Genomic DNA, 26566 nt, shown 5'->3' with positions numbered 1-26566 from the left:
TCCAGAGCGGCTGCACCAGTTTACATTCCCACCAACAGTGTAGGAAGGTGCCCGTCTCTCCACACCCTCGCCAGCATCTATAGTCTCTTGATTTGTTCATTTTAGCCACTCTGACTGGCGTGAGGTGGTATCTCAGTGTGGTATAAATGTTTTTTTTTAATGGTTAAAGTATTATTCTTTATAAACATTAGTTTTACCTGGTAGTATCTTCTTGTGAAGTCTCTATGACTAAGGATGATGGAGGCTAATAAAATATCCAGTGGTCTAGGAAGAAGAGAAAGTCTCAGGTTCTAAAACAGCTCTACTGAACGCCGACATAATTAAGAGTAAAACGCTCCTGCAGAGTCTCAGGGAAGTGTGATTTGGTTTATAAACGTAACTGTGCAGGATTCTAATAATTTAAAAGTTTTCAAAACATATTTTTAGCTAACATTTTAAAACTCAATGTTAGTAATGTGCTATTGAAAGACTTGAAAGACTTAAGAGTGTTGCTAGTATTTGATTAAAAGCTATTGCAGATAGCTCATTTTTATTTCAATATATTCTGAACATTAATTTCAATAAATATTTTTACACTGTCGTTTTTTTAACTAATATTTATAGCCAAGATTTATTTACATTTTCCCACTGGTGAAAGGCTAATAAAATTTATCTTTAGAAGATTTGAGTTCTTATTTATTTAACTGTAGAGACTGTATAAATCATTTTTACACTGTACATTTTTATTAAAAAAACATGCAATTTTTTTCTTTTTAAAAAATGCTTACAGAACAATACTTGATACTAGATACTAGATAAGGCCTATATTACTAGGATTATCAGATATGTAAAAATAAAAATGCAGAAATGCCTATACATTTACCTATATGCATACACATTTTGTAGATTTTAGACAAATCTTCAGTATTAAATACTTAGAATGTAGTGGTGAAGAGCTTCAACTCCAACTTCCAGGGCAAGAATATGAGCTCTATTACTCTAAGGGCCTTACACAAACTTAACTTTTATCTCAGTTTGTATATTTTATTCACTTATTAATTTTTTTAATTTTTAATGTTTATTTATTTTTGAGAGAGGGAGAGAATGAGCAGGGGGAGCACAGAGAGATAGGGAGACACAGAATCTGAAGAAGGCTCTAGGCTCTGAGCTGTCAGCACAGAATCCAGTGCAGGGGCTCAAAACCACAAACCATGAGATCATGACCTGACTGAAGTTGGCCATTTAACCAACTGAGCCACCCATACGCCCCTATTCACTTATTAATTTTAAAATGAGTTGCTAGTATGTACAAAGCCCTATGTTATAACATGGTAGGTATACAGCAATATAAACTGTTTTTTCTACCTTCAGTTACTTTTCAGTATAGAGAAGAGACATTTATGTGAATATAATTATATAAATATATATTCATATTAAAATATATAATAAGAATGGGAACATAGATATCTGGTTGGAGAAATATGTAATGTCCATAAGGTTTTGAGCTTGGGTTGAAATGAAGAACACATTAAAGGATGTTTTATTTAGTTCTGAGGCCATGCAAACACATACACATACACAAACTTTGCCTACTCTTCCAGAGGTAAAAACCTTTATCATTGACATCTTTCCCTTCCAATTTAAGTTGAATCAATACAAAAGATTTGTATCATATATATGTACATTTTAGATTTGAGTACTGTGGTGGAGATAGTATGGGAAAAGCAAAAAGAAGAAGCAAGAATAGAATTTGATGGTAAAATGGAAAAGGCCTAGAGAGCAGTTTCTCAAAGTTTTGCTTCAAGTGTTCAACCAAAGAACCTAGAATGCTTTTTAAAAAACTCATAATCTAGTCATCAGCTCAGAAACTTCAGAAATCTGATTTAAGTGGTTTATCAGCTTATTTTAAAGTATGAGAAATATTGGTTTAATGGAAAAATATATAACTATAAATTACTAAAGTCCTAAAGATACAATATTTATAATTTTTAAAATATTTAAACATTGTAGTAAATTGCAATAATTAACTAAATATTTTGTTGACCTACTAACTTGATGCTTAGAAATAGGAAACTTGATATACAATTAAGAATAAAATGACCAGTCTAGTGTTTTTCATCACAACTCCAGAAGGACTAAAAATCTAGTTTTTAATTTTAGAACTTTCAAGTAATTGATTGGATAGAATAACCAATATGCTTGATGTTTTAATGACCATCGTTGGCCCCAACTGTGAGCTAAAATACTGAGTTCAGCTGACTCTAAGACATCCTCCCCAAGGATGAACTGAAAAGGGAAATAATGAAATTTATGTGTTTGCCTTTACCCTTATTCATTTAAAATATCAAGATCTGGAAAACGAACATAAATAACAATCTTTAGCATATATTAATTCTTATGAGAGTCCCCATGAATAACAATCACATTTGCATGTATTACAAAGAAATCCATATGGCACTATTGTTTTGCTGCGGGTTTATTTGAGCTCAGGGCATTGCCAGGGATTAACAACCAGCTGGGTCTAAGCAATGCCTGACTAAACTCCATACCATCAATTCTGAACAGTCACACATTAAACTACAGGAAATGTCTTATGCCTCATTCATTATTGCATAAGTATTTTCAAAACCTAGCATCTTCCATGTTCTTCTCTTTGCAGAGATTAAACCCTGGTAGGGAGATTATGAAAAAAAAAAGTACGTTATGACATTTTAATTAGAATTAACTTGCAGTTCCCAGTGTTCTTTTCTCTCATACTTCTGTTTTTGTTACTATGTGGAAAATCGGTATCCGAAATATTCTAATAAAACGCTATTAGGGGCGCCCGGGTGGCTCAGTCTGTTAAGCCTCCGACTTCGGCTCAGGTCAGATCTCACGTTCGTGGGTTTGAGCCCTGTGTCGGCTCTGTGCATTAGCTGTGCTGACAGCTCAGAGCCTGGAGCCTGCTTCCGGTTCTGTGTCTCCTTCTCTCTCTGTCCCTCCCCCTCTTATGCTCTCTCTCTCTGTATCAAAAATAAATAAAACATTTAAAAAACGCAATTATAGTTTGTCATCCTTTTTTTCTGTTAGTGACATTGATTTTTATCTTCTAGAATTCTTGGTGTTTTCTGAAGCATGTGACGTTTCAGTTATCCTCAACCATATAACAAAATAAAACTGATTTTCAGAAAAACTATAAAAGGTACAAACTACAGTAAAAACAAAAACAAAGAACCACCAAAGGCAACTTGTATGATTGGCTTAAGCAAAAAACAGTAAGCATTATGCTCTTCAGTACAATATTCATTGTGCACCACGTTGGGCATCTCTGTAAAATGAGGCAGCTCCTTGAGGCCAGCAGTGTAATCTAAGCTTCCAATACTCATCCAACCACAAACCCGAGAGCCTCCACAGTCATAAAATAGGGCTTTCCTCACATTATCTACTAGCAGGAGGAAGGCACCTCCATCACTGCCCTGCAAGGAGATACATACGTACTAAAAGCGTACTATTACATTTTTGTCTTTAAATAAAATGTCAGAAGTTTTGGAAGTTATCCAATTCACGTATATTTTGATTTTAATATATAGCTTTGGTTCTATATAACAGAAATATGTATGAATGAATTACATATATGTTTATTTTACAGGTGAAGGTGATACCACACCTACAATAGTCAACTTAGACCGTAAGTAATATTTTGTAATATATAGTATATTCAAATCTCTATGTGTCAAAAGTTATATCATTATTTTCTTCATGGAAAAATATCTTATCACTATATTAACTGCCATCATAAAAATAGGTTAAACTATTTTTATTACTTTTTCTCTACATGCATGTATAAAGGGGTTACAAACGCAACTACGTACTGAATATCAAAATTCAATTCTCCATCAGAAAATATAAGATGTTATATTTAACTTTGAAAAGAGCATTTATCTTACTTGTAGTTTTGGTCAAAATGGACATTAATGGACGTTCACCATCCTTTAAATTAAATCAGGATGCTAAAGTCAGAAAAAATAAAACCAGAAGCGAGGAAAGTTATACAGTGTGTCTACCCTGTTCTATTTTTAAGACTCTTTACATGAACCACTAGGTAAAAGATGCTACAAACCGAGAGGTTCAGTTAATATTCAATTTACAAAAATCTTTCTAGAACTACTTGTTTTTGATTTTCACATATGTCTTGGGCTGAAGGAAGATACTCAAGTGTTTTGATTTAAAAGACCACCTGCTGTGTCTCAGCCTGAAAGAGCAAATAGAAATTTTAGACCATGCACAGGAGTAGAAAGAATAAGTAAGGCAAGGAATCCAAATGGTCAGGAAAAAATTGACTCCAAAGAATTCTGTATTATGTCATTTGGGCTTAATGGTTTGGACATGATAATTATGTCATCTGGACACAATTTCAATAAATGCAATGCTGGTAACATGTTTCAAAAAGGCTATAAATTCTTATCATAAAAATTCAGAAGTAATAAAAAACAAATATAGGGTTTTTTTTCATTGAGGCTATTGATTTCCACTGACATTCAGAAATGGCCACTACAAAAACATTGTTCCATTTTGTATTGAGGTTTGTAAAGGAAATAACAATTAGTGTTAGACCTGAAGAGCCTATATTAGTGCTTCGTGAGCAAAACCACTGTCACTATGGCAATCCTGTCTACTTTGAGGTAATTCATTTTTTAATGTTACTTGTCTACTTAGATGAATACAGCAAACATTTTAGGCGTGTTTTGACACTTCAGTCATAATACTTAACCTTCTTTCCTCCAAATGTTCTTCTGACAAACTTATAGTTGTTGCATTTGTTTAATTACTATGCTTTTAAGCAAACTGAGAGGCATTGATTATTGCAAAATGTTTTTCAAAATGTTATCTCTGGTCCTCTTTTTAGATCCTGTAATATCTTGTGCCAAAACAAAACAACTGCGAGTTGTAAACGGAATTCCAACACGAACAAATGTAGGATGGATGGTTAGTTTGAAATACAGGTAATTATTAATAGATGCAAATCATACGTATTTGAGTTATTTGCAAAGTCATATTTCCAACAAGATGGTTGTGGCATCCATGTAGGCATACAAGAGGAGACTGACCACATTCTACTTGCCAAATGCCCGTGGATTTTACAATCTGTGCTTCCAGAGATGGTGCTTTTTGAAATGTTTGTGGAGGTTCTCTATGACATTATCTCTGATTACAAGGGACACTTCATTAATGGTTAAGCAAACACATCTACACAGAAAACCTACTTATACCTGGATATCACCGAAGGAGTTCTACGACACATGCAATTAATGCCCTAATCTAGGATATTATGACTTTATTTTCTAGCATTCCTATGTATAGTCCTATCAGAAACTTTATATTTTTTAATTTCTACATTTTTTCATTGGCATTCTAATGAAAATGATAATTTTAAGTTCTAGAATATTCTATCATTAAGAAAAAGATTAGCCAACTATATTGATGTTGGATAGCCTTTGGACAATATATCCATAGAAAAATTAAGATTACTAATTATGTTGGAAGAATTAAATATTGAAAATAGAAGTTAACTAAAATCTGATCTTACAACTTCCCATATATTACATATATTATACCATATGGTAATAAGAATGTTAAAGTACATTTGTCTTTATCTCTATTGGAACCTCATTATACAGCCTATCCCAAAATACACTTGAATTCTAGCCCCATTTTTCCTTGTTTTCAAAACATTCATGTTTCTCCCTCCAAGCCTGTTGTTTTTCCCACTGTATTTTATGCTTGGAAAATCCTTCTCATTCTTCAAATACCAACTCAAATATATCCTCTTTTTGAAGACACTCTATGTTCCTTTACCTCTAACTTCCTAGTTAGAGGTAGAAAATGGTCTAAAGTTTTCTTTTAATATGCCCTTCTTGCAAGAAGTAACCCATCAAATTTGACAAATATTTATGTGGGTAATTGTAGTGTAGCTGTCCCAGGTGTGTAGTATGGAAACAGACTTGTGAAACTCCCCAGAATATTAGAGCTGACTATGAAATATAAAAAAAAATAATGAAGACCGTCAATTTTGGGGAAGAGTGTTTCATTTTCTTTATGTTTGTTCTAAGATTCCACATATGTGAATTAGTTATTCTTTGCAAATCTTACAACTCCAGAAAACAAAAAGAGGCATATACTTCTAAATTTATTACTGACCATTGAAGGATATATAAGAATACTCGTTTGGAAGTGTTCATCCTTAGAGGAGCAGGTGAAACTCTTTTTCATCAGATCAGAGTACTATAAACATTTAGAGAAATAGATTTTTTCTACTAAATCCAAGTCCTCAGAAAAAGCAGCTGTTGAGTTATTCTTCCAAAACACATATGGGAGGAATAGAAATTAAAACTCGATATATGCTCTTATCCTCCTCTGTGGTAGAGGCCATAAATAATTGTGGTCTTAGTCTGGGAACCTTCTTCTATTACCCTCTGAAGCACTGAACATCTGTACTCTTTGGAAATGTAAATTGGGAAAAGTTGTGCTTTTTTTCCATTTCTCTGGCAAAAAATAATGCATTTGCAGATTTAGGATATCATCAAATACATGTGCTACTATTTTTTATTCCCTAAAAATATTTAATGATATCCTAGATGATTTGTATTATATGATTATTTTAATTTTATAAGTGAAATTTTATATTGCTTGATTTAAGCTCAACAAATTTACTCAAACTCCACTCTATTCAAATATATCAAAAATAAATAATGGTAATTAAAGAAGGGAAATAATGTAGACATATACATCGCTACCATCAGATAGTTTTTAGAGTTTAAGTAAACACTCAAAGTTGCATGTTTATAATCAGACTCTGCATTTAAGTAGGTCTAAGTGTTTTTGGTATTCTTTTGTGATTTTTGTTCATGCTAACTATTCTAGATTTGTAGTACATACTTACTCTCCCAAAGATAGATACACACACCTATGAACATGTGTGTTGGATATGGATCTTGGTGTGTAATGATAGGGATCCTTATTCAAAAATAAAGATGATTTCATATTTGTAATTACATTATGAAAAAATGTTAATGCTACAATCATCAAATATCATCCTTCCAGTAAAAGAATATCTCATGTTATTCTAGCTGAGTTAATTTTTCTATGTTCATCTCAAATGCATTTATTTTTAACAAATGGAGCCATAGGTTTTGCATTAATTGGCAGGCACCCTTTCTGCACAGATGTTACTTGTTTCTGTTTCCTCTTTCTCATAGAAATAAACATATCTGTGGAGGATCATTGATAAAGGAAAGTTGGATTCTTACCGCAAGACAATGTTTCCCTTCTAGGTAAAGTGTTTCTGAAACCAATATTTGTTTTGAGCATTTAAAAATACGTAGGGTTTCCATTTAGCTTTTAGGCTTAGAATGTGTATTCATTTAGCAGATTCACCAACAAGGGTGAACACATTGTGTACTTTCTTTGTTAGATTTAGCTTGCAAAATTTACTTTGATGAATTGATATTCATGTCCTGGGTACTACTTCTGTTCACTGTTTTCTACACTTGGCATGACTCTCATTTGGGAGGGAATTTTGCTAGAATTATGTAAATAATCTTTTCCCCCACCTCCACTTGCACTCTATATTTCCAGATAGAATTTTTTTTTCTGAATTATCAGCAAATTTCTCTCAATTCTCACTTCTCCTTTCTTACGTAGATCCAGCTTCAGAATTATTCTGGGAATAATTTTTAATAAGAATTAGCCTAAAGAAAAGTTAAGGAGGCCGCATTAGTAATCTTACTTCCTGATTCTCATCAAAGACACTTTGATTTTGTTGGTATAAATTTTCAATCACCACTAATAAACCAAACATACACAAAGCTAAAAAGGAAAATCTGCAGAAAATTAGAATTCATGTAATGTGCTTCACCTGAGAATTGTTCACATGTGAGTCTTAAGCAAGCATAATCAAAAGGTATTATTTTTTCGTAAATAGACATTTAGAATTTGAGCAATTTAAAGGCTCTTTTTCCTTAAGTGTGCTGGCAACATTCAGAATCTCTCATAACAAATGTGTTGATCTTTGTTATACTTTGATTCAAAATTTAAATTTGGGTTATGTATCCGCCTTATTTATAAGCTAAAATGATAATGTGTGTGAATAATACTACAATTTAAAACTGTATTTTACATTTTAACTTTTTACTTAGAAACAAAGACTTGAAAGATTATGAAGCATGGCTTGGGATTCATGATGTCCGCGGAAAAGATGAGAAGCGCAAACAGGTTCTAAATGTTTCCCAGCTGGTATATGGGCCCGAAGGATCAGATCTGGTATTACTGAAGCTTGCTAGGTCAGTTGCTTGAGAAGGTTTTGTATTTTTATCCCACACTGGAATTATTGGAGCTTTCTCTTCAGCTAGGTGGCTATTCTCTCTCTTTTATGTGAATTTATTATAAAATATTTAAGCATATGTCATGTAAAAGCATATGTCACATGTCATATATATGTGTGTGTGTGTACAAAGAGACAAAAAGAGACATCCCTCAAAATTCTCAAAAATTAATAAATGAAGTTTGACCAAGTTTGATTAACCTGCTCTAAAACCGACCCTTAGTGAGTAATCATTTGATAACTTTAATAGGTAAAATAATGTTTAAAGAATAAAGTGACCACTTAGCAAGTAATATTAGTAAGTGACTCATTTCTCTGCTACCTACTCCCACCTCTTCTACATGCATTAGATTAGATACCCATCCTCTTCTTTTTTAAGAAACAAGACTGTTTCTTCTCTCTTAATTTCATATTAAAAATTAACGCCAAATTTTAATTTAATTTTCTGTTGATTCAATCAAGAGTAGTCATCATTATATTTTCTATTTTCAGGCCTGCTGTCCTGGATGATTTTGTTAGTACAATCGATCTACCTAATTATGGATGCACCATTCCAGAAAAAACCACTTGCAGTGTTTACGGATGGGGTTATACTGGATGTAAGCTATTTTTAAAAGATAAGGCAATATCATACTTCTTTTATTTAAAACAATTCTATTTGTTTCTTCCTTTTCTCACCTTATCCTGTGCCCATTAACTGTGCATTTTTTACACCATTCTAGCAATCAGCTCTGATGGTCTATTACGAGTAGCACATCTCTATATTATGGGGAATGAGAAATGCAGCCAATACCATCAAGGGAAGGTGACTCTGAATGAGTCTGAAATATGTGCAGGCGCCGAAAATATTGTGTCAGGACCTTGTGAGGTAAAAAGTTTTTTTTTTAAGAAGTATGTAATAAATGTCATAGTTTCTCATGTTTATTTTTTGTTCCTTTTTTGTCTGTTTGGTATTTTGGTATTCTCAAATAAAAATCCCTACATACCAAATTATTCTAAGAGACAAGGATAATTTCATTATCCTTGTGTGCACTTACTTTAACTAAACAGTAAGAAAATCCATGTTTCATTATCAGCAAGCAATGATGATATTTGTCTCTCAAACAAAAAACAAAAACAAAAAAATATACACAGAACTCCAATGGATAGCTGTTCAAATTAAAAGTATCCAATATGCAGTTTGATACAAGTTTTCATTTTTCTAATGTTTTTCTAAAGTTATCTGATCTTCCCAAATTCTCCCTAAATGAACTCTATTACTAATTTTTTTTTAGCAGATACAGGCCTGGCTTTAAATTTTCAAATGTGTTCTTGGTTAAGACAGTGCATGTGCGTGTGTGTGTGTGTGTTTAAACAAATTCTATTTTAAAAAACCAAAAGGTCAAAGTTTGTGACTTTAAGAGCTTGGACATTTTCATTTGTTAGGCAACCATTCTTTCCACTTGGCAGTGTTCCTATCCCTATTTTACATAGACAAGCTGTTAAACCATTATTTTACATGTATTTTCAATTTTCACTTTTTAAAGTTTTAAATTTATTTTATGCACATTTTGTGCTTTTAAAGTTATTTCTGAAGCTGAGAAATTTTTTTACATTTTTATTAAAAATTTTAATTCCAGTGCAGTTAACATGCAGTGTTATTTTAGTTTTGGGTGTAAGATATAGGGATTCAATAATTCTATACGTTACTCAGTGCTTATCATTATAAGGATGCTCTTAATTCCCTACACCTGTTAAACCTACTCCCCTCCCCACCTCCCCTCTGTTAACCACACTGTGTTCTCTGTAGTTAACATTCTGATGTGTGTTTGTTTTTTGGTTTTGGTTTGTCTCTTATTTCTTTGTTTCTTAAATTCCACATATGAGTGAAATCATATGGTATTTGTATTTCTCTACTGACTTATTTCACTTAGCATTATACTCTCTAGATTCATTCATGTTACTTCAAATGGCTAAGATTTCATTCATTTTTATGATCAATATTCCTGTGTTTGTGTGTGTGTGTGTGTGTGTGTGTGTGTGTATCATATCGTCTTTATCCATTCATCTATTTATGGGCCCTTATCCTGCTTTCATAATTTGGCTATTATAAATAATTCTACAATAAACATATAGTTGTGCATACCTTTTTGAGTTAATGTTTTCTTATTTCTTGGGTAAATACCCAGTAGTGGAATTACTGGATCATACAGTAGTTCTATTTTTAATTTTTTGAGAAGCCTCCAAACTGTCTTCCACAGTGGCTGCACCAGTTTGCATTCCTACCAACAGTGCAAGAGGGTTTCTTGTTTTCCCACATCCTGGCCAACACTTATTATTTCTAGTGGTTCTGATATTAGCTATTCTGGTAGCTGGTATCTCATTGTAGTTCTGATTTGATTTCCCTGATGATAAGTGACACTGAACATCTTTTCATATATCAGTTGGATACTGTGTATTTTGGAGAAATGTCTGTTCATGTCTTCTGCCCATTTTTCAATTGGATTATTCACTTTTTGGGTGTTGACATTGTATAAATTTTTTATATATTTTGAATACTAACTTCATCAGATATGTCATTTGCAAATATCTTCTCCCGTTTATTAGGCAGCCTGTTAGTTTTATTAACTGTGTCCTTTACTGTGCAGAAACCTTCTATTTTGAGGACTGATGTAATTTATTTTTGCTTTTGTTTACCTTGCCACAGGATACAGATCTAGAAATATGTTGTGATGGCTGATTTTAGAGAAATTACTTCCTGTGCTCTCTTCTAGGATTTTTATGGCTTCAGGTCTCATGTTTATGTCCTTAATCCATTCTGGAATTAGTTTTGTGTATGGTGAAAGAAAGTGGTCCAGCTTTATTCTTTTGCATGTAGTTATCCAGTTTTCCCAACACCATCTGTTGAAGAGACTGTCTTTTTCCTATTGCACCTTCTTTCTTCCTGTGTTGAAGATTATTGACCATATAATTTTGGGTTTATTTCTGGGATCTCTATTCTGTTTCATTGATATTTGTGTCTGTTTTTTGACAGTAGCTACTATTTTGATTACAACAGCTTTGTAGTATATCTTGAAATCTAGAATTGTGATACCTCCAGTTTTGTTCTTCTTTTTCAAGATTACATTGGCTTTTGTGGTTCTATACGAATTTTAGGGTTGTTTTTTCTAGTTCTGTGAAAAATGCTGTTGGTATTTTGATGGGGATTGCATTAAATCTGTAGATTTCTCTGTAAGTATGGGCATTTTAACAATATTTTTTTTCCTAGTCTACGGACATAGAATATCTTTCCATTTCCTTGTGTCAGTGACAATTTCTTTCATCAATATTATAGTTTACAGAGAAAAGGCATTTCACCACCTTGGTTAAGTTTATTCCCAGGTATTTTATTTTATTTTATTTTATTTTTTGGTGCAATTATAAGTGGGATTGGTTTCTCCATTTCTTTTTCTGCTACTTAATTATTAGTGTATGGAAATGCAGCAGATTTCTACACATTGATTTTGTATCCTGAGACCTTACTAAATTCATTTATCGATTCCAGTAGTTTTTTGGTGGCATCTTTAGGGTTTTCTTTATAGACTATCATGTCATCTGCAAATAGTGAAAGTTTGACTTTTTCCTTGACAATTTGGATACCTTTTATTTCTTTTTGTTGTCTGAGTTCTGTGGCTAGGCCTTCCAGTACTATGTTAAAAAATAGGGTGTGAGTGAAGATCCCTGTCTTATTCCTGGCCATAGTGGAAAAGCTCTCAGTTTTTCCCTATTGAGGATGATATTATCTGTCAGTTTTTCATAGATGACTTTTATTAGGTTGAGGTATGTTCCCTATAAAATTACTTTGTTGAGGATTTTTGTCACGAATGGATGTTGTGCTTTGTCAAATGCCTTTTCTGCATCCATTGAAATGATCATATGGTTTTTATCCTTTCTCTTGTTCATATCATGTATCACATTGATTGATTTGATAATATTGAACTACCCTTGTATCCCAGGAATGAATATGACTTGGTATTGGTTAATGGTTTTTAAATTAATTAATTGTAGTATTTTGTTTGCTAATATTTTGTTGAGGATTTCTGCATCTATGTTCATCAGATTTATTGGTCAGTAGTTCTCTTTTATGTAGTGTTTTTATCTGATTTTGATATCAGCGTAATGCTGGATTCATAGAATGAATTTGCAAGCTTCCCTTCTTCTTCTTTTTTGGAATAGTTGGAGAATAGGTATTAATTCTTCTTTAAATATGTATGTAGAAATCACTTGTGAATATCTCTGGTCCTGGACTTTTGTTTGTAGGGAGTGTTTTTATTACTGATTTAATTTCATTGCTGGTAGTTCTTATGTTCAAATTTTCTATTTCTTCCTGATTCCGTTTTGGGAGGTTTTATGTTTCTAGGAATTTATCTATTTCACCTAGGTTGTCTGATTTGTTGGCATATAATTTTTCATAACAGTCTCTTATAATCCTTTGTATTTCTGTAGTATCCATTGTCATTTCTCTTTAATTTATGATTTTATTTAAGTGCTCTCTCTCTCTCACTCTCTCTGTCATGAGTTTAGCTAAAGGTTTATTACTCTTGTTGATCTTTTCAAAGAACCAGATCCCGGTTTCATCGATTTGTTCTATTGTTCTGTTGTTGTTTTGTTTTAGTTTCTATTTTGTTTATTTCTGCTCTAATCTTTATTATGTCCTTCCTTTTGCTCGGTTTGGGTTTTGTTTGTTATTCCTTTTCTAGCTCTGTTTTTAGGAATAAGGGTAGGTGGTTTATTTGAGATTTTTTTTGTTTTTTAAGGTAGGCTTATATTGTTATAAACTTCACTTTTAGAAGTTTTTGCTGCATTCCAAAGAGTTTGGATTGTTGTGTTTTCATTTTTATTTGTCCACATGTATTTTTTTTTGTATTTTCTTTTTTATTTCTTGGTTGATCCATTCATTGTTTAGTAGCATGTCATTTAATTTATATGTTTTTGTGATCTTTCCAGATTTTTTCTTGTGATTGATTTCTAGTTTCCCAACACTGTGGTTGGAAATATGCAGGGTACAACTTCAGACTCTTAGAATTTGTTGACATTTGTCTTGTGGCCTTGTATGTGATCTATTTTGGAGAACGTGCATGTGCAACTGAAAAGAATGTGTATTCTGCTGTTTTAGGATGGAATGTTCTGAATGTATCTGTTAAATCCATCTGGCCAATGTATCATTCAAAGCCACTCTTTCATTGTTGATATTCTGTTTGGATGATCTATCAATTGATGTAGGTGGGGTCTTAAGTTCCCTACTATCAATTATTCCCTTTATGTTTCTTATTAGTTGCCTTATGCATTAGGGTTCTTTCATATTGGGTGCATAAATATTTACATTTGTATATCTTGGTGAATTGTTCCCTTTATGATTATGTAGTGTCCTTCTTTATCTCTTGTTATAGTCTTTGTTTTAAAGTCTATTTTGTCCGATATAAATATTGCTAAGTCAGCTTTTTTTTTTTTTTTTTTTACTTCCATTTGCCTGATAATGTTTTTCCATATCTACATTTCCAATCTGGATATGTCTTTACGTCTGAAATGAGTCTCTTGTAGGCAGCATATACATGGGTCTTACTTTTTTATCCATTATGTCTTGCTTTTTAATATTTTAAAATGTTCATTTATTTTGAGAGAGACAAAGACATTGTAGTCAGGAAGGGGCAGAGAGGGAGAGAGAGAATCCCAAGCACAAGCTGTACTGCAGTGTGGTGCACTTCATGAACACAGATCTCACAAAACTGTGAGAGCATGACCGGAGCCAAAACCAAGAGCTAGGAGTTTAACCTACTAAGCCACTCAGTGCCCTGCCACCCTTTGGCCTTTGATGGGCGTGTTTAGATGTATTTTGAATATAAAAGGCGTAGTCTTCAAGCCTAGGGACTGGGGAGTTGTGGAATACTATAAGAGGTAAGGCATGGGATAAGTTCAATCAATAATGACATATCTTTTGACATGCAGGGAAATACTCTAAATATGGATCATAAATATGTATTAATATACTACATATATTGTATTATATATGTACATATATATAACATGCATTATATATATTGCTTTAAGATTCTATTTCTGAAAAGAAAATATTTACTAAGTTGAAGAGTTTTAAAAACTGCTTTAAAATGATATAATCAGAAACAGATTATGTGTTTATAAACATTTTCAAATTTAGTGTTTTTCCAGTAAATCAGTATTACTGTGTTCATCATTATAACTGAAAATCTGCTAGGGGAAAGGCTTATTTATTTTTTTACCTACTTACTTACACTGAGAGCCTTTAAGCACAAAATTTTGAGCTCAACCCAGTCTTCAAGATGATTCAAGAAGCTATGCACTAATCTAGCCATACTGCCATTACTAAAAATGCTTGACAACTGCTTATCAGGAATAGCCTATAATCTGATTTATCATTTATATATTCTTAGATTCCTAATTTTACCATTTTATTGAATTATTCATTACACTATCATATATTTATTTTTTATCCATATTGACCAATTTTAATTGATTCTGCCACATCTCAAAAAATGCATTTATTCTCCAGAATGTTTTTTATATCACTTATATTTAAAACAAAGTGTTATAATTCCTGAAGCCACTGAAATCTAAATACTTGAAGAAAATCTCCCAAATATTTGGGAGCAATGGAATCACATTTAGTGAAAGACTCCCAAAGTAAATTGCTTTGAAGAGTTTGTATCTGTAATCAATGGTGCATTTATTTAAAAATCAGATTTATTAAGTCATGGGGCATAGCTTATATGAAATCTCTTAGACTGACCTATTTCCCTGGCTGTTTTATCACCAGCTTCACTCCCACCTTGTTTTTCCCCATCATACAGTGCTGATAGCCCACTTCTTTACACCTGCAGTTCAGAACTAAATTTTACAGTTGTCTGGTTTTATCTCAACACATCACTGTTAGGGGAAAATTCAGATAGTCCTAAACACTCTTCACATAAGGATGCCAGAAGCCAGTTATTGCAATTTTAGGAGGCTACATGGTGGGTGAAAATGATGCAGCACATTTGTAATGATTATACATAATAAGAAACAAATATATTCATGTTTATAAAAATATACATATCAATCCATCAATCTATTCCTCTTTCATCTATCATCTGTCTGTATCTGATGATAAAACAGGGTAACCACCCATGCTTTAATATAATCACCTTTTTGCACATACGAAAGAAAGAAAGAAAGAAAAAGAAAGAAAGAGCGAGCCATGAAATCACAGACTACCTCCCACAAAGGAGAGTATGGAATATAAATATTTTATATATTTAACTACTAACATCAACAGGAAATACAGACATATTCTTTCCTTAGGCCAAGTAAAGTAATTTCCAAATAGTAAATAAAATTATTTTATCATTTGAAATTTATATTTAACTTGCTAAAATCATTCTGGGGACAAGATAGAAGGAAAGAAAACAAAAAGTTTTAGAAGTTAAAGAAAATTTAATGCAGTTTAAAACTGCATGATTACAGGGGGGGTACAAAAGCACTTGTAATTTTCTACATTTTCTATGTTGAACATATTTTGAACATTGGAAGAAAATAAAAGTAAATATAAAGTCTACCTTCTAAATAGCTATCAGTGGTTTTGTGCTTGTTAGTCCACTTTCAACAGAGATAAAACCCAGTTTAGATGACTGAAGGGACCTCTGGGGGGCTCAGTAGGTTAGCATCTGACTCTTGGTTTTGGCCTCTCATCTACCATGCGGTCAGTGCGTAGCCTTCTTGGGATTCTCCCTCTCTCTCTCTCTCTGCTCCTCCCCTGCTTGCTCTCTCTCTCAAAATAAAGAAATACACTTAAAAAAAGAGTGAATATTTTGAATAAGACAAGTCATTATTAGACAAATACTACATATGATAGAACGTGACAGAGAACTTCTGTACTTCTCACAGTCTTACTTGAGTAATTCTGTAGAAAGATAAACAAAGGTCTAGAACATCTATTTTCATTTTCATATCTTAGCTGCAGTTATTCTTTTTGTGTAGATGTGTATATTTGAGATATAAATCTATATAGAAAATAGTAATGAATTACTAATTTTTTTCTAAAATAATGCTTTTTTGTTGTTGTTATTGTTGCATATCTTCTTTCTAGGGAGATTATGGTGGCCCTCTTGTTTGTGAACAACATAAAATGAGAATGGTTCTTGGTGTTATTGTTCCTGGTCGTGGATGTGCCATTCCAAATCGTCCTGGCATTTTTGTCCGAGTAGCATATTATGCAAAATGGATACATAAAATTATATTAACATATAAGATACCACAGTCATAGCTGATGTAACTGTGTCTGAAGCTTCCATCAGTACAATCCTCTTTTACATGAAGATTTCGGAGAACATGGAATTAAAATGTCACTGAAAACAATCTTAGATAACTACTTGAGTGTCATGTTTGTTAAGATACTCATTAATATTTATGGGTGTTTTCTGTTGTTTTGTTTGTCAGTGTTACTTTGTAAATGTTGAAGTGAATTAAGGTACATGCAAGTATAGTAACATATCTCCTGAAGATACTTGAATGGATTAAAAACTGCAAAGGTATAATTGCTGGATGATAAAAGACTTAATGGAAAAGTTCAATTGCTCTCTCTACGCTGCTTTCCAAGATTAATTTCTTAATAATGAATAAACCATGAATTAAACATTATTTTAATCCCACAAAGACTATTTATACCTCTGTCCTTAAACTGTAACTCTATATTAAATTATATTACCTTTCATATGCAATACATTATATTTCATTCATTCCTTCTCACTGTGTATCCGTAATACTGGTACACATACTTTTTATGAATTCATTACCTATATAATCCCACCTGGGTACACATGTGCATGCACTAGAGTTCAAATTGTGGTATATCTAATGTAACCTCTAAATATTTTGAGTGCTTACCTATAGTTTGTCCTTATGAGAAAACTATAAATGTCTAAAGACCAGTAGAAATTTTAAAGAAAGGTGAAAGACAGAAGTGACCAACTCATTTTCTAGGAAAAAAAATCTGCAGATAATCTACTGGTTGGCATTTAAAATGTGGCAATGACCCACAAAATTAAGTAATGCCTAACATAGGTGTTTATATATATTTATCATCCTACTAATTATGTAGTTTCGAATTCTTAAAGGGAAGAGGGTAATATGTGTATTATAATTATTTCTTTCGTTCAAATTTAGGGACACTTATTTATGAAAGATATGCTTAGATCTACTTTCCTAAAGCATCTTTTATTCTTAGATAATTGTTTAATTGAAGCTTAAAAGGGTTTTGGTCTTTAAAATGCATTTAAGTAGGTTAATTCTAAGACTTGCTGCTGTGATTGGCTTGTAGCTCATCTTCTTTGAATTTTTAAAGAATATTTCAAAGGAAAATTTCCATACTATCCTCAAAGATTTATTGAGACTTTCATCAAACTATGCATTACAGTACAGATTGAAAAAAAAATCTGAATACATTCTCAACCTAGAAGTCTTTTAGCCTAAAAAACTTTATTTTAAGTAAAGGGGAAAATGTAATAAGAAAGGAAAGAAACTAGCCTGTCTAACCTCTGAATTTTATTTTTTTAAAGGAGAGTTAAATTTGCTAATGAAAGATTTTATCAGGATGTCTACATTTTATCTTATTTTCTTTTACATCTTTGGCATCTTTCTAATGCCATGGGGAATGTTCATTCAAATTTTGTATTCTATCTGATAATACCAGATTATCATGTTTATTATTGTATTTGACATGATTAGCTAAAAGTCATGTATTTGTCAAGAAATGAGACCACAAAGACTAATAGGTAGGTTGTGAATTTTCACAAAATCATCCTGTACAAATTCTAAAATGATTATTTGAATGCTTCCAATAGAGTATCCCCATTGATACAAGTATCCCCAGAGATACAAATGATGCTCTAAAAGTTTCATAGGACACTGTTGGAGTAAAATGCTCTTAAATTTACTTGAAAACTTAGTCCACAGAGTATAGGACAGCAAATCCAGAAATGCCTATCCAAATTGTGCAATATATATATATATATATATATATATATGTATATGTATATATATCTCATATATACTATATATATATATGTATATATATCTCATATATACTATATATATATATAGTAACATATGTGCTGGTATCAAGAAACAGTGAAAGACAAGAGACTTCCAAAAAGTTGTCATTCCACACTGTCTTATCGATTGTATTTTTCTTTCCTTATATGATATAAGGAAACAATAGGAATTTCAAAAGTATACTGTCCCAAAATTAATGTAATTTTTCCATCTTTTTTTTGCTGAACCGGCAAAAATGTATTGTCACATATTAATGATATTTGTAAAACATTTATGAAATTCTAATACTTTTAAAAACTCACATTTTAAAATATTTCTTTCTTGACTTTTCTTCTAAGTGTCCATGGAAAGAGAGATAGAGATCGCCTAATTACAAGATGCAGCTAACTTTTTAGATATTATGAACTCAATGTTTTCCATTTTCTTAAAGGGTGAAAACATACCACCCATAAAACATCAAACATGGTACACAAAGCAGTTACAGCTTGGGGAAGTGCCCTTTGTAACATAGAGAGATCAGCAGAATTGACAATAAAAGCGAGATGTACAAGATCCATGTTATTTTAGGTGGTAGGACAATGGATAATAATGTCATTCGTCTCTGGTGAAAGATACTATTTCCTGGGCATTCTTTTCTTTATGACAAAAAATGAAAAATCCAAGTTATCCAAAATCCATTGTATTTTGAGTAATGGACAAAAGGATCTTTTAAATTAGAAGTTTTTAATGCTATTTTTTTGTTTGGGCTCTTTGAATAATGGTTATGTGCTGTTGTAACTGTGGATATTTTCTTATGTCTGCCAGGAATAGTGATATAAAGTTAAAATATTTGTCATAATGCCTCTGCCGTGCAGAAGGGGTGATGATCCTTTTGTATACTTCCTTAATTTTATTGTAAAATATGTAATAAGTTTTACCAATTTGCTGTGGGCAGGTCCTCAGTAAAATGGTTTATATTGAATCAATTTCTAGTGTTAACAGGCTCTTGCTTGCTATCTGAGTGTTTCAAACTACGGGATATATGAGACACTGGAAGGCAAGAAAATAACAGTAATGACATGTGATAGCAAAATTGTATTTCACTTATTCCTGTGAATATATCTTGTTGGTACCAATGGTACTATACAAAGTGAATGTTATAGCCACAACATTCTCTTGGGGGAAAAAAAAAGCACTGTCAAGAAGTGACAAATGTTGTCAGACATTTGTTGTTGTTGTTTCTAAATATATTTTCTTTTTTTAAAAAAAGAAATAAATACTGGTATTGCAATATAGAAATCATGAGGTAAGGAATTTTAATAAACCCTCATACTAAAAACTTTAAATTGATTTACTAAGGTTCCAAATATAACTACTTTCAATTATATTACATAGTTATAGACAAACTCATTTGAAGGAAAGTCAGTTTGAATTAAAGACATAGTTATGTGTAAATACTTTTCACAATAAAGTTTAAAAAGAAGTTATCTTTTAATGTTCAATGGAGTTTTGTGCTATGAATTTACTGAAACAAAAAATGTTAAAATTTTCTGGTCCCTATTAATCTTGACAGTGTAATTTTAAGTACGTTCATTTCCATTTGCACAGAAAGTTTCTGTCTTTAGGAACCTGAAAAGGGAATACTGTGGATGCTATGAGTGTTTGTCTTGGTGTAAATAGGAAATTGATAAGCTGCCTATTGAGTGGTAAAGCTGGATGCTTACCCAAAAAGGGAACACTGTGGTTATGACTTGTATATAAAGTTTCTGTAGTTAATAAAGTTGCTATTTTTATAACCATGATTATATTATTATTCTTAATAATAATAAAATATTTTATCAAAATGCTTCCTTTCTCTTATTATAATTATATACATGGACATGTTCGAATCTGCTCTAGGGCTTAGTGCAGAAAACAATGCTCTCATTGATAGGAATTGTGCTGTGACATAACTTGTTAATATAAGCAAAATATTGTCATGAATGATTACCTAAATTCCTTTATCATATCATTATATATTACAGAAGTAATTGTAAATGATTCAAATAATCAATTTGTACTGTATCTTTAAAAATACATTAAATTCATAATAAATGTGAGTCCAATGGACTCACCTAATTCAAAGTGAAAGCAAGTTGGAAGAACAAATTACCAGTTTGTCTAACAGAAAGAGCTCTATAACACTATTGATTTTTTAAGTTATATTGCCTCTTTCCCAAAAAAGTTGCTCTACTAATTTTCTGGCATAGATACCTATCTCAAGTGATGATTACTGTATCTAATTCTAGAGCCCAGGATAGTATCTGGTCTTCTTAGTGATTATTATCTAAGTAGAATATATGCATTTATTTAGCAGTATTTCTGGTACCAGTATCAATGAATATTTCATATATATGTGTGTGTGTGTACATATGTATATGTGTGTGTGTGTGTGTGTGTGTGTATTTCATTCTTAATGTATATTCCACGACTTTAAGTAGAATAGTCCAGTAAAGCTTCTTTAAGAGATGGTATTTGAACAGGGTTCTCAATGAAGTGAAAGAGCAAGAAAGGTAAATATCTGGGGTCTAATAAATAAAACTTGAATGATTTTGTTAGTTTTTTATTACAGTGTATTTATTTACTCTGACAAACTAATGCTTTAATTAGTCCCACTTGCCAATATCTTGAATAGAATCACCTTGATTTGCATTTCCTCAATGTTTTAGTCCAGGAGTTTCATTGCTATTTTATTTCATTATTTTCCTACACAGACACCATCCATAATTTACACAACCCTAAAAGTGCTTTCTATGTCATTTTACCAAATTACAAACCTTTCGTGTAAAATTCATATTAAAAGTCTTATTCTACACAACCTATCTATCTAGTCGCTGGCATTTACAAATATCTCAAATTGCGTGTGTTGTTTGGGAGAGCTCAAATTTAAAATTACTTCAAAATGAAAAGAATATTTGTAGTAATTTGGGCAAAGTTTACATTCCTATGAAGAATATGTTATTGCCTAAAGCTCACCTAGGCAAGACAGCAAATACTGGGCAAAGGATATAATTCAAGAGAAGTGTGAGATCATAGATTATTTATATGCATTATGTTACACCTTTAAATTGGTAAAGGATAACATCAAAAAAGAAAAGAAAAGAAAACCTATCAATCTGACATATTATCTAATTCCAAATTGACTCCTGAATACCCATCACTTTATTTTCATTATTTTATTTCACATCCTAAATGTCTCCACTTTTAAACTTCATGTTTGTATTCAAACAGTCCCTGCAAGCACCAGGCTGCTCTATAACACCAAAAACATTCAGATATCATGGAATTTCCCTCGGAAATCCATCTTCAACATCTTTATCTAGAAGTTATCATCTCCTTAGCCCTACTGCTGGGTTTGCTAAGGGTTCCTTTCCACTTGTTAGAAGAGTCTGTCTATGTCTGTGTGAGAGTTATTTTGTTATGTTTTATTCGGCTTTGTTTTTACTGTGCCACCTGCCTCCACTCAGTTTGAGCTTGATGGAGACATTTGCAATATCTCGTTATTAAGATTTGTATCTTTATTTTGCACAGTGCTTTGTCCATAATGATACCCAATAAATATTTATAACTATTAATATTCTAGAATCCTATTAATGCTCTAGAATCCACTCTCTTTTTGAAGGTTTATCAGTGTTACACAGAGATATATAATTTTTGTAAAAATTATGCAAATCTCAGAGAGGATTAAAACTTTTGGGGTTTTATATTTTTAACTAATTAATGTAATTAATTACATTATTTAGATTTGAATTAGTAAGTGTGGCTATTTTCAGTGGTTTATTGTATTTCATACACTAGAGCATGCAGCTGGAAAAGATAGGAATTATTAACTCTGAAGAGTTTATGCCTTTATATTAGATATGCGGTTATTAAAAATAAAAATGGAGAACTAAATTATAGTTTGCTAATGGATGCAGTTGTTTACTTTGTACATCCTGATACAGTTTGATTACATTTGTGAACATTTTTCCATCTGAGTTTCTTCTACAAAGCACTGATGTCATGCCACTGAGGGGAAAAAGATCCATCAATTATTGCAAAAATATTCTGAGGCAACAATAGTCTACTCATTACTTATGTGCAAATATGCCATCTGCTGTGCATTGAAAAGTTTCACAATATTGCTACTCAATTAGCAAAAGGTTTTCATTTGATGAATTTTCTTAACTGAGAGAATTCAACTTGGGTAACATCTTGTAATGATATGAACTGGGAGAAAAGGCAGATGGATTTTTGGGTGGTTTTTTTTCATATTTATTTTAAAAGTTTTACAGAGATATTGCCCAGTTTTCAGAAACCTGATTTTTAAAGTGGCTGAAATTCAAATGCAGTGATAGTTTGGAGTATATGACTATGCTTGAAAATGAAGACTATATACTATAAAAGGAAAACAATAAATAATAAGTGAAAATTTGGCACCATGAATGATAACAGTGATTAAGGATCTTTTAGAGGGGAAAAAAGAAAGGCACACATGTGACTTAGTATCTTTCTTTGGTTTTCAAAGAGTTATTCTGAGGGGACATGCTCAAGTCCTTCTGGTTAAGAGAGTAAGACTTTAGGGAAAATAAGATTGGTATTTCATTCAGATAGTTTAGGTATGAGGCAGAATTTTCTAATTCTGAAGGCTTGAAAACTTCCATGGAAACTCATGGAATTTCCTAACTATGGATATTTCTTAATATGGGAAATATTTCTTGAAATGACTTAGGTAAGTTTTACCCAAAATGGTCTCTCATGGAACACTATTCTGCTGGACACTTTAAATCTGTAATGAAAACAACATGGTTGGGGCTTGAATAACTTTTAGAGATGCCAAGATGCTTTATACAGGTCACTGGGTCGCAGAGTTCTCAAGGACATTTGGAGGATCATGTGTATTTTGAAGCTCCATGAAGGAACAGGGTATAGCATATTCTTCAAACATGTTATACAACAGAACCCCCTTAAAGTATGCAGACAATAGTTACACCTTTAGCACAAGAGACTTGCTAAATACTATCCAGGAAAACTTGATTTGCATATTTATTTATTTTCTGAATAGGAAGCAGAGTAACTATATAGTTTGAGATTTCTCTTATGTTTTATAATCTACAACAATCTGTTTTTTCAAAAAAAAATACAAAAACAAAAACAAACAAACAAACAAAAAGAACAAAGACATCTCCTAGCAATCCTTCCCTTTGGCCAAGATTTGCTCTTTTATACTCAATTTGAGTAAAATTCAGACAGTTAAGAAGCATTGAGGCATATTTTTCTTGACATATGGATTCCATCTATGTGACCTCTCATATATTATATATTATTAAATAAAAGCAAATTGGCAGCACAAAAATATGAAGGCAATACTATTTCACCACCCAAACTAAAAAACTGTAAAGAAAAGATAAAAGAAAAACAACAAAAAAGTGAAAAACAGCCTAATATTTTTCCGTCATCCTGGCCCTCACAATGTCCCCTCATCAGTTGGAATTTTCAGTTTTGGAAATTGGAGAGCTCATTGGAGAAAAAAAACCTGGAGGGGAGCTGGGGGATTTTTTCTGGGAGTCCTTACATGTACCCAGAAGTAAGGTCAACATTAAAGTCTAAAGAATTGTCCTTTATTAGTCTGTTTCCTTCTTAGTCATAGCTATTTGTATTTCCCAGATTCACTTGTAATCACGAAGTACAATGAGTCATCCTAAAATAAGCAAACAGAGTATGAGCATAAATTGTCTGCATCCACAGTCAGGGTCCCATTTTTATTCTTTCATGTTCTCCATTCTTTTTTTTATTTGCTGCTTACATCAATTATATCTTAACTGTGATCCAAAGTAACAGGGAAAACAAAGCTTTCTCTATTGTAATGCTGCTCTCTGAAGAATTGGAATACTCTCCTCAACTTCAAGAGCTTCAGCATCTTTCCATTGCCACTACTTGCAGGTGAACTTGGGGCACTGCAACAAGGCAGCTCAACAGGGAAGAAATGAGTACCAGATGGAGATACAAAGGCAAGAGCTTAATTGTCTACTTGACATCAGTGCTCAGACATGCTGTCACCTCTAAATTGAATGTATCCAATCTTTTCTTGCCCTTCAATCTTCCTCTCAATTAAAGTCACAGTAATCTGGCTTACCCAAACCAGAATCCAGAAAGTTAGTTTTTACCTGTTTTGTATCTCCCTCTCTATATCCAAACAAACTCCAAGAGATCAGTTTTATTGCCTGAATATATCATGCATCGTTCATATGTCTTCATTTCCAGTGTTTCCACCTTGGCCCCAGCCACCATTTTCTTTTGCCTCCATTATTATAATAATATCAAAATATTTCTCCCTCTATACTCCAAATCATTTTCTATCCAATTTCTAAAGTACACATTTTAAAATATAGCTATGTCATTCTACTGCTTAAAATCCTTCAGTGATTTCCCTCTGGCCTACCAATACCCACATGGTCTGTCCTTGACTGTTCAACTCATCGATCACCTCTTTTCCTTTTGCACACTACATTTCAGCTACGTCAGACTCTTGCCATTCACAGAATAGGCTAAGCTCTTTCCTTTCTCAAAGACTTTGTAACTCTGATTCTAACTGGAATTATCCTCCCACCCACTAGTTTTTGCCTGACTAATGCCTACTTCATCCTTCAGCCAAAATGTCACCAATCATCCCCCCTGCCCTGCCCACTCTCCTGACCCATTTACGCATCACACATCAGAAAGTATGATACACTTCTGTTTCAGAACACTTACCTCAGTTAATTAGGTATTTGCATATGGTCATATATATTGTCATATATGTATATATATATATAGTCAGTCCTATTAGACTGTAAGCTCCATGAGAACATATAGGCTAGGTTTAAACTCTTCACACATTTAACTTTAGTACTAAGTCCTACATGATAAATATTTGTTAAATGAATTCATTAGTAATTATCTGCTTAAAAGGTTCTTTTCCCCCACTATTCAATTCCAAAATATCATGACATATATAATCATTAAATTTTATTTACCATTAAAATAGTCATATCTTCAGATCATTTTCATGGTCATGTTGGGGAGGTGGTTTCCACTAGCTTTTGTCATATACTTTTGTTTTATGTGAGCAAATATTTATTGATCATTCGCTATGACTGTGGTAGGTACTGGGAAGATAACAGTGAATAAATAAAACTTGGTCACTACCCTCCTTATAAATACAGACAGGTGTGGGAGGCACACATAAACAAGAATCTGAAAGTGGTAACTGAGAAGCGCAAATAGCTGCTGGAACATACAGCAAGATTTTCCTGAGCTTTTTGGCTCATCTTTCCTGAAACTTTTTATGTTGTTGTAGACTGAAATCCTGCCAATTTGAATATTACTTTTCTATTTTTTGAACACTTCTGTCATTGCATTACTAATTGTTTGACTTAGTTTAGAGTTACTTTTCTTTTATCTTTCTCTTTCTTTGTTCAATTTTCCCAGCTTCCTAATCTTTTTAATCCTGCCTCTTCTTCCTTACATTCCCAAGAATCTTATGACACTCAGTAAATTCAAAGAGGCTGATGCATTTATTACCAAAAGAATAACATAACTTCTCAAATGGTGAGAACACTAGCAATTTTTGAGATGAACTTATAAAGGTTTCTTTTGCTAGTGCAAGACTGATACATGTTTTATCATCATGTTTTCAATTATATTTGAAGATGATCGAATAATAATACATAATGCTCATTCAGGGCTTTCTATTTGCCAGGCTCTATTTTATCTCATTTAATCATCATTACAATGTTCTATAGGCAAGTTCTACAACTATATCCATTTTAGAGAAAACGAAGTGTTCAAATAACTTGTAATAAGAACACATGTGGGGCATATTTTTGACATCAAATCCGCTTGACCCTTCCCTTCTACTCTGTTGAATGAACACTTGATTTAATCATTTTCCCAAAAATGTAGCGGAAAAGGCGAGACTCTTCTTTAAACAAGAAAGCTCTGGCATCATCTGGGCAGAATACGAGCAAGAAGCTAATGAGAGGTCAAGCTGTCTTTCAGGTGTGCCTGGCCCACAGCTCTGCGAGGCATCGACTACAGGAGCGTGGCCTCTCCAGCTTCCAGTAGGAGTTTCCTGTAATGTGACTTACTATAGGGTTGTCGGCCTGT

The 26566-nt window shown here is 32.5% G+C and overlaps 1 protein-coding gene across 2 annotated transcripts in view; it reads left to right on the top strand.

The window, feature by feature from the left end:
- Positions 1–17794, top strand: part of HGF (hepatocyte growth factor) — a 74267-nt gene extending 56473 nt beyond the window's left edge. Inside the window, exons 12-18 of one of the 2 annotated variants that reach the window (XM_029956890.1) lie at positions 3608–3646; positions 4865–4961; positions 7215–7289; positions 8154–8297; positions 8831–8937; positions 9061–9206; positions 16458–17794. In XM_029956890.1, the coding sequence (XP_029812750.1) occupies positions 3608–3646; positions 4865–4961; positions 7215–7289; positions 8154–8297; positions 8831–8937; positions 9061–9206; positions 16458–16634 (785 nt within the window). In that variant the 3' untranslated portion in view covers positions 16635–17794. The remainder of the gene's footprint in view (positions 1–3607; positions 3647–4864; positions 4962–7214; positions 7290–8153; positions 8298–8830; positions 8938–9060; positions 9207–16457) is intronic. The other variant, XM_029956899.1, reaches the window with a different exon arrangement.
- The last annotated feature ends 8772 nt before the right edge of the window (positions 17795–26566 follow it).

Source organism: Suricata suricatta, chromosome 2, assembly GCF_006229205.1.
Source record: "Suricata suricatta isolate VVHF042 chromosome 2, meerkat_22Aug2017_6uvM2_HiC, whole genome shotgun sequence".
NCBI classification, from domain to species: Eukaryota; Metazoa; Chordata; class Mammalia; order Carnivora; family Herpestidae; genus Suricata; species Suricata suricatta.
This window is presented reverse-complemented; position numbering and strand designations above follow the sequence as displayed.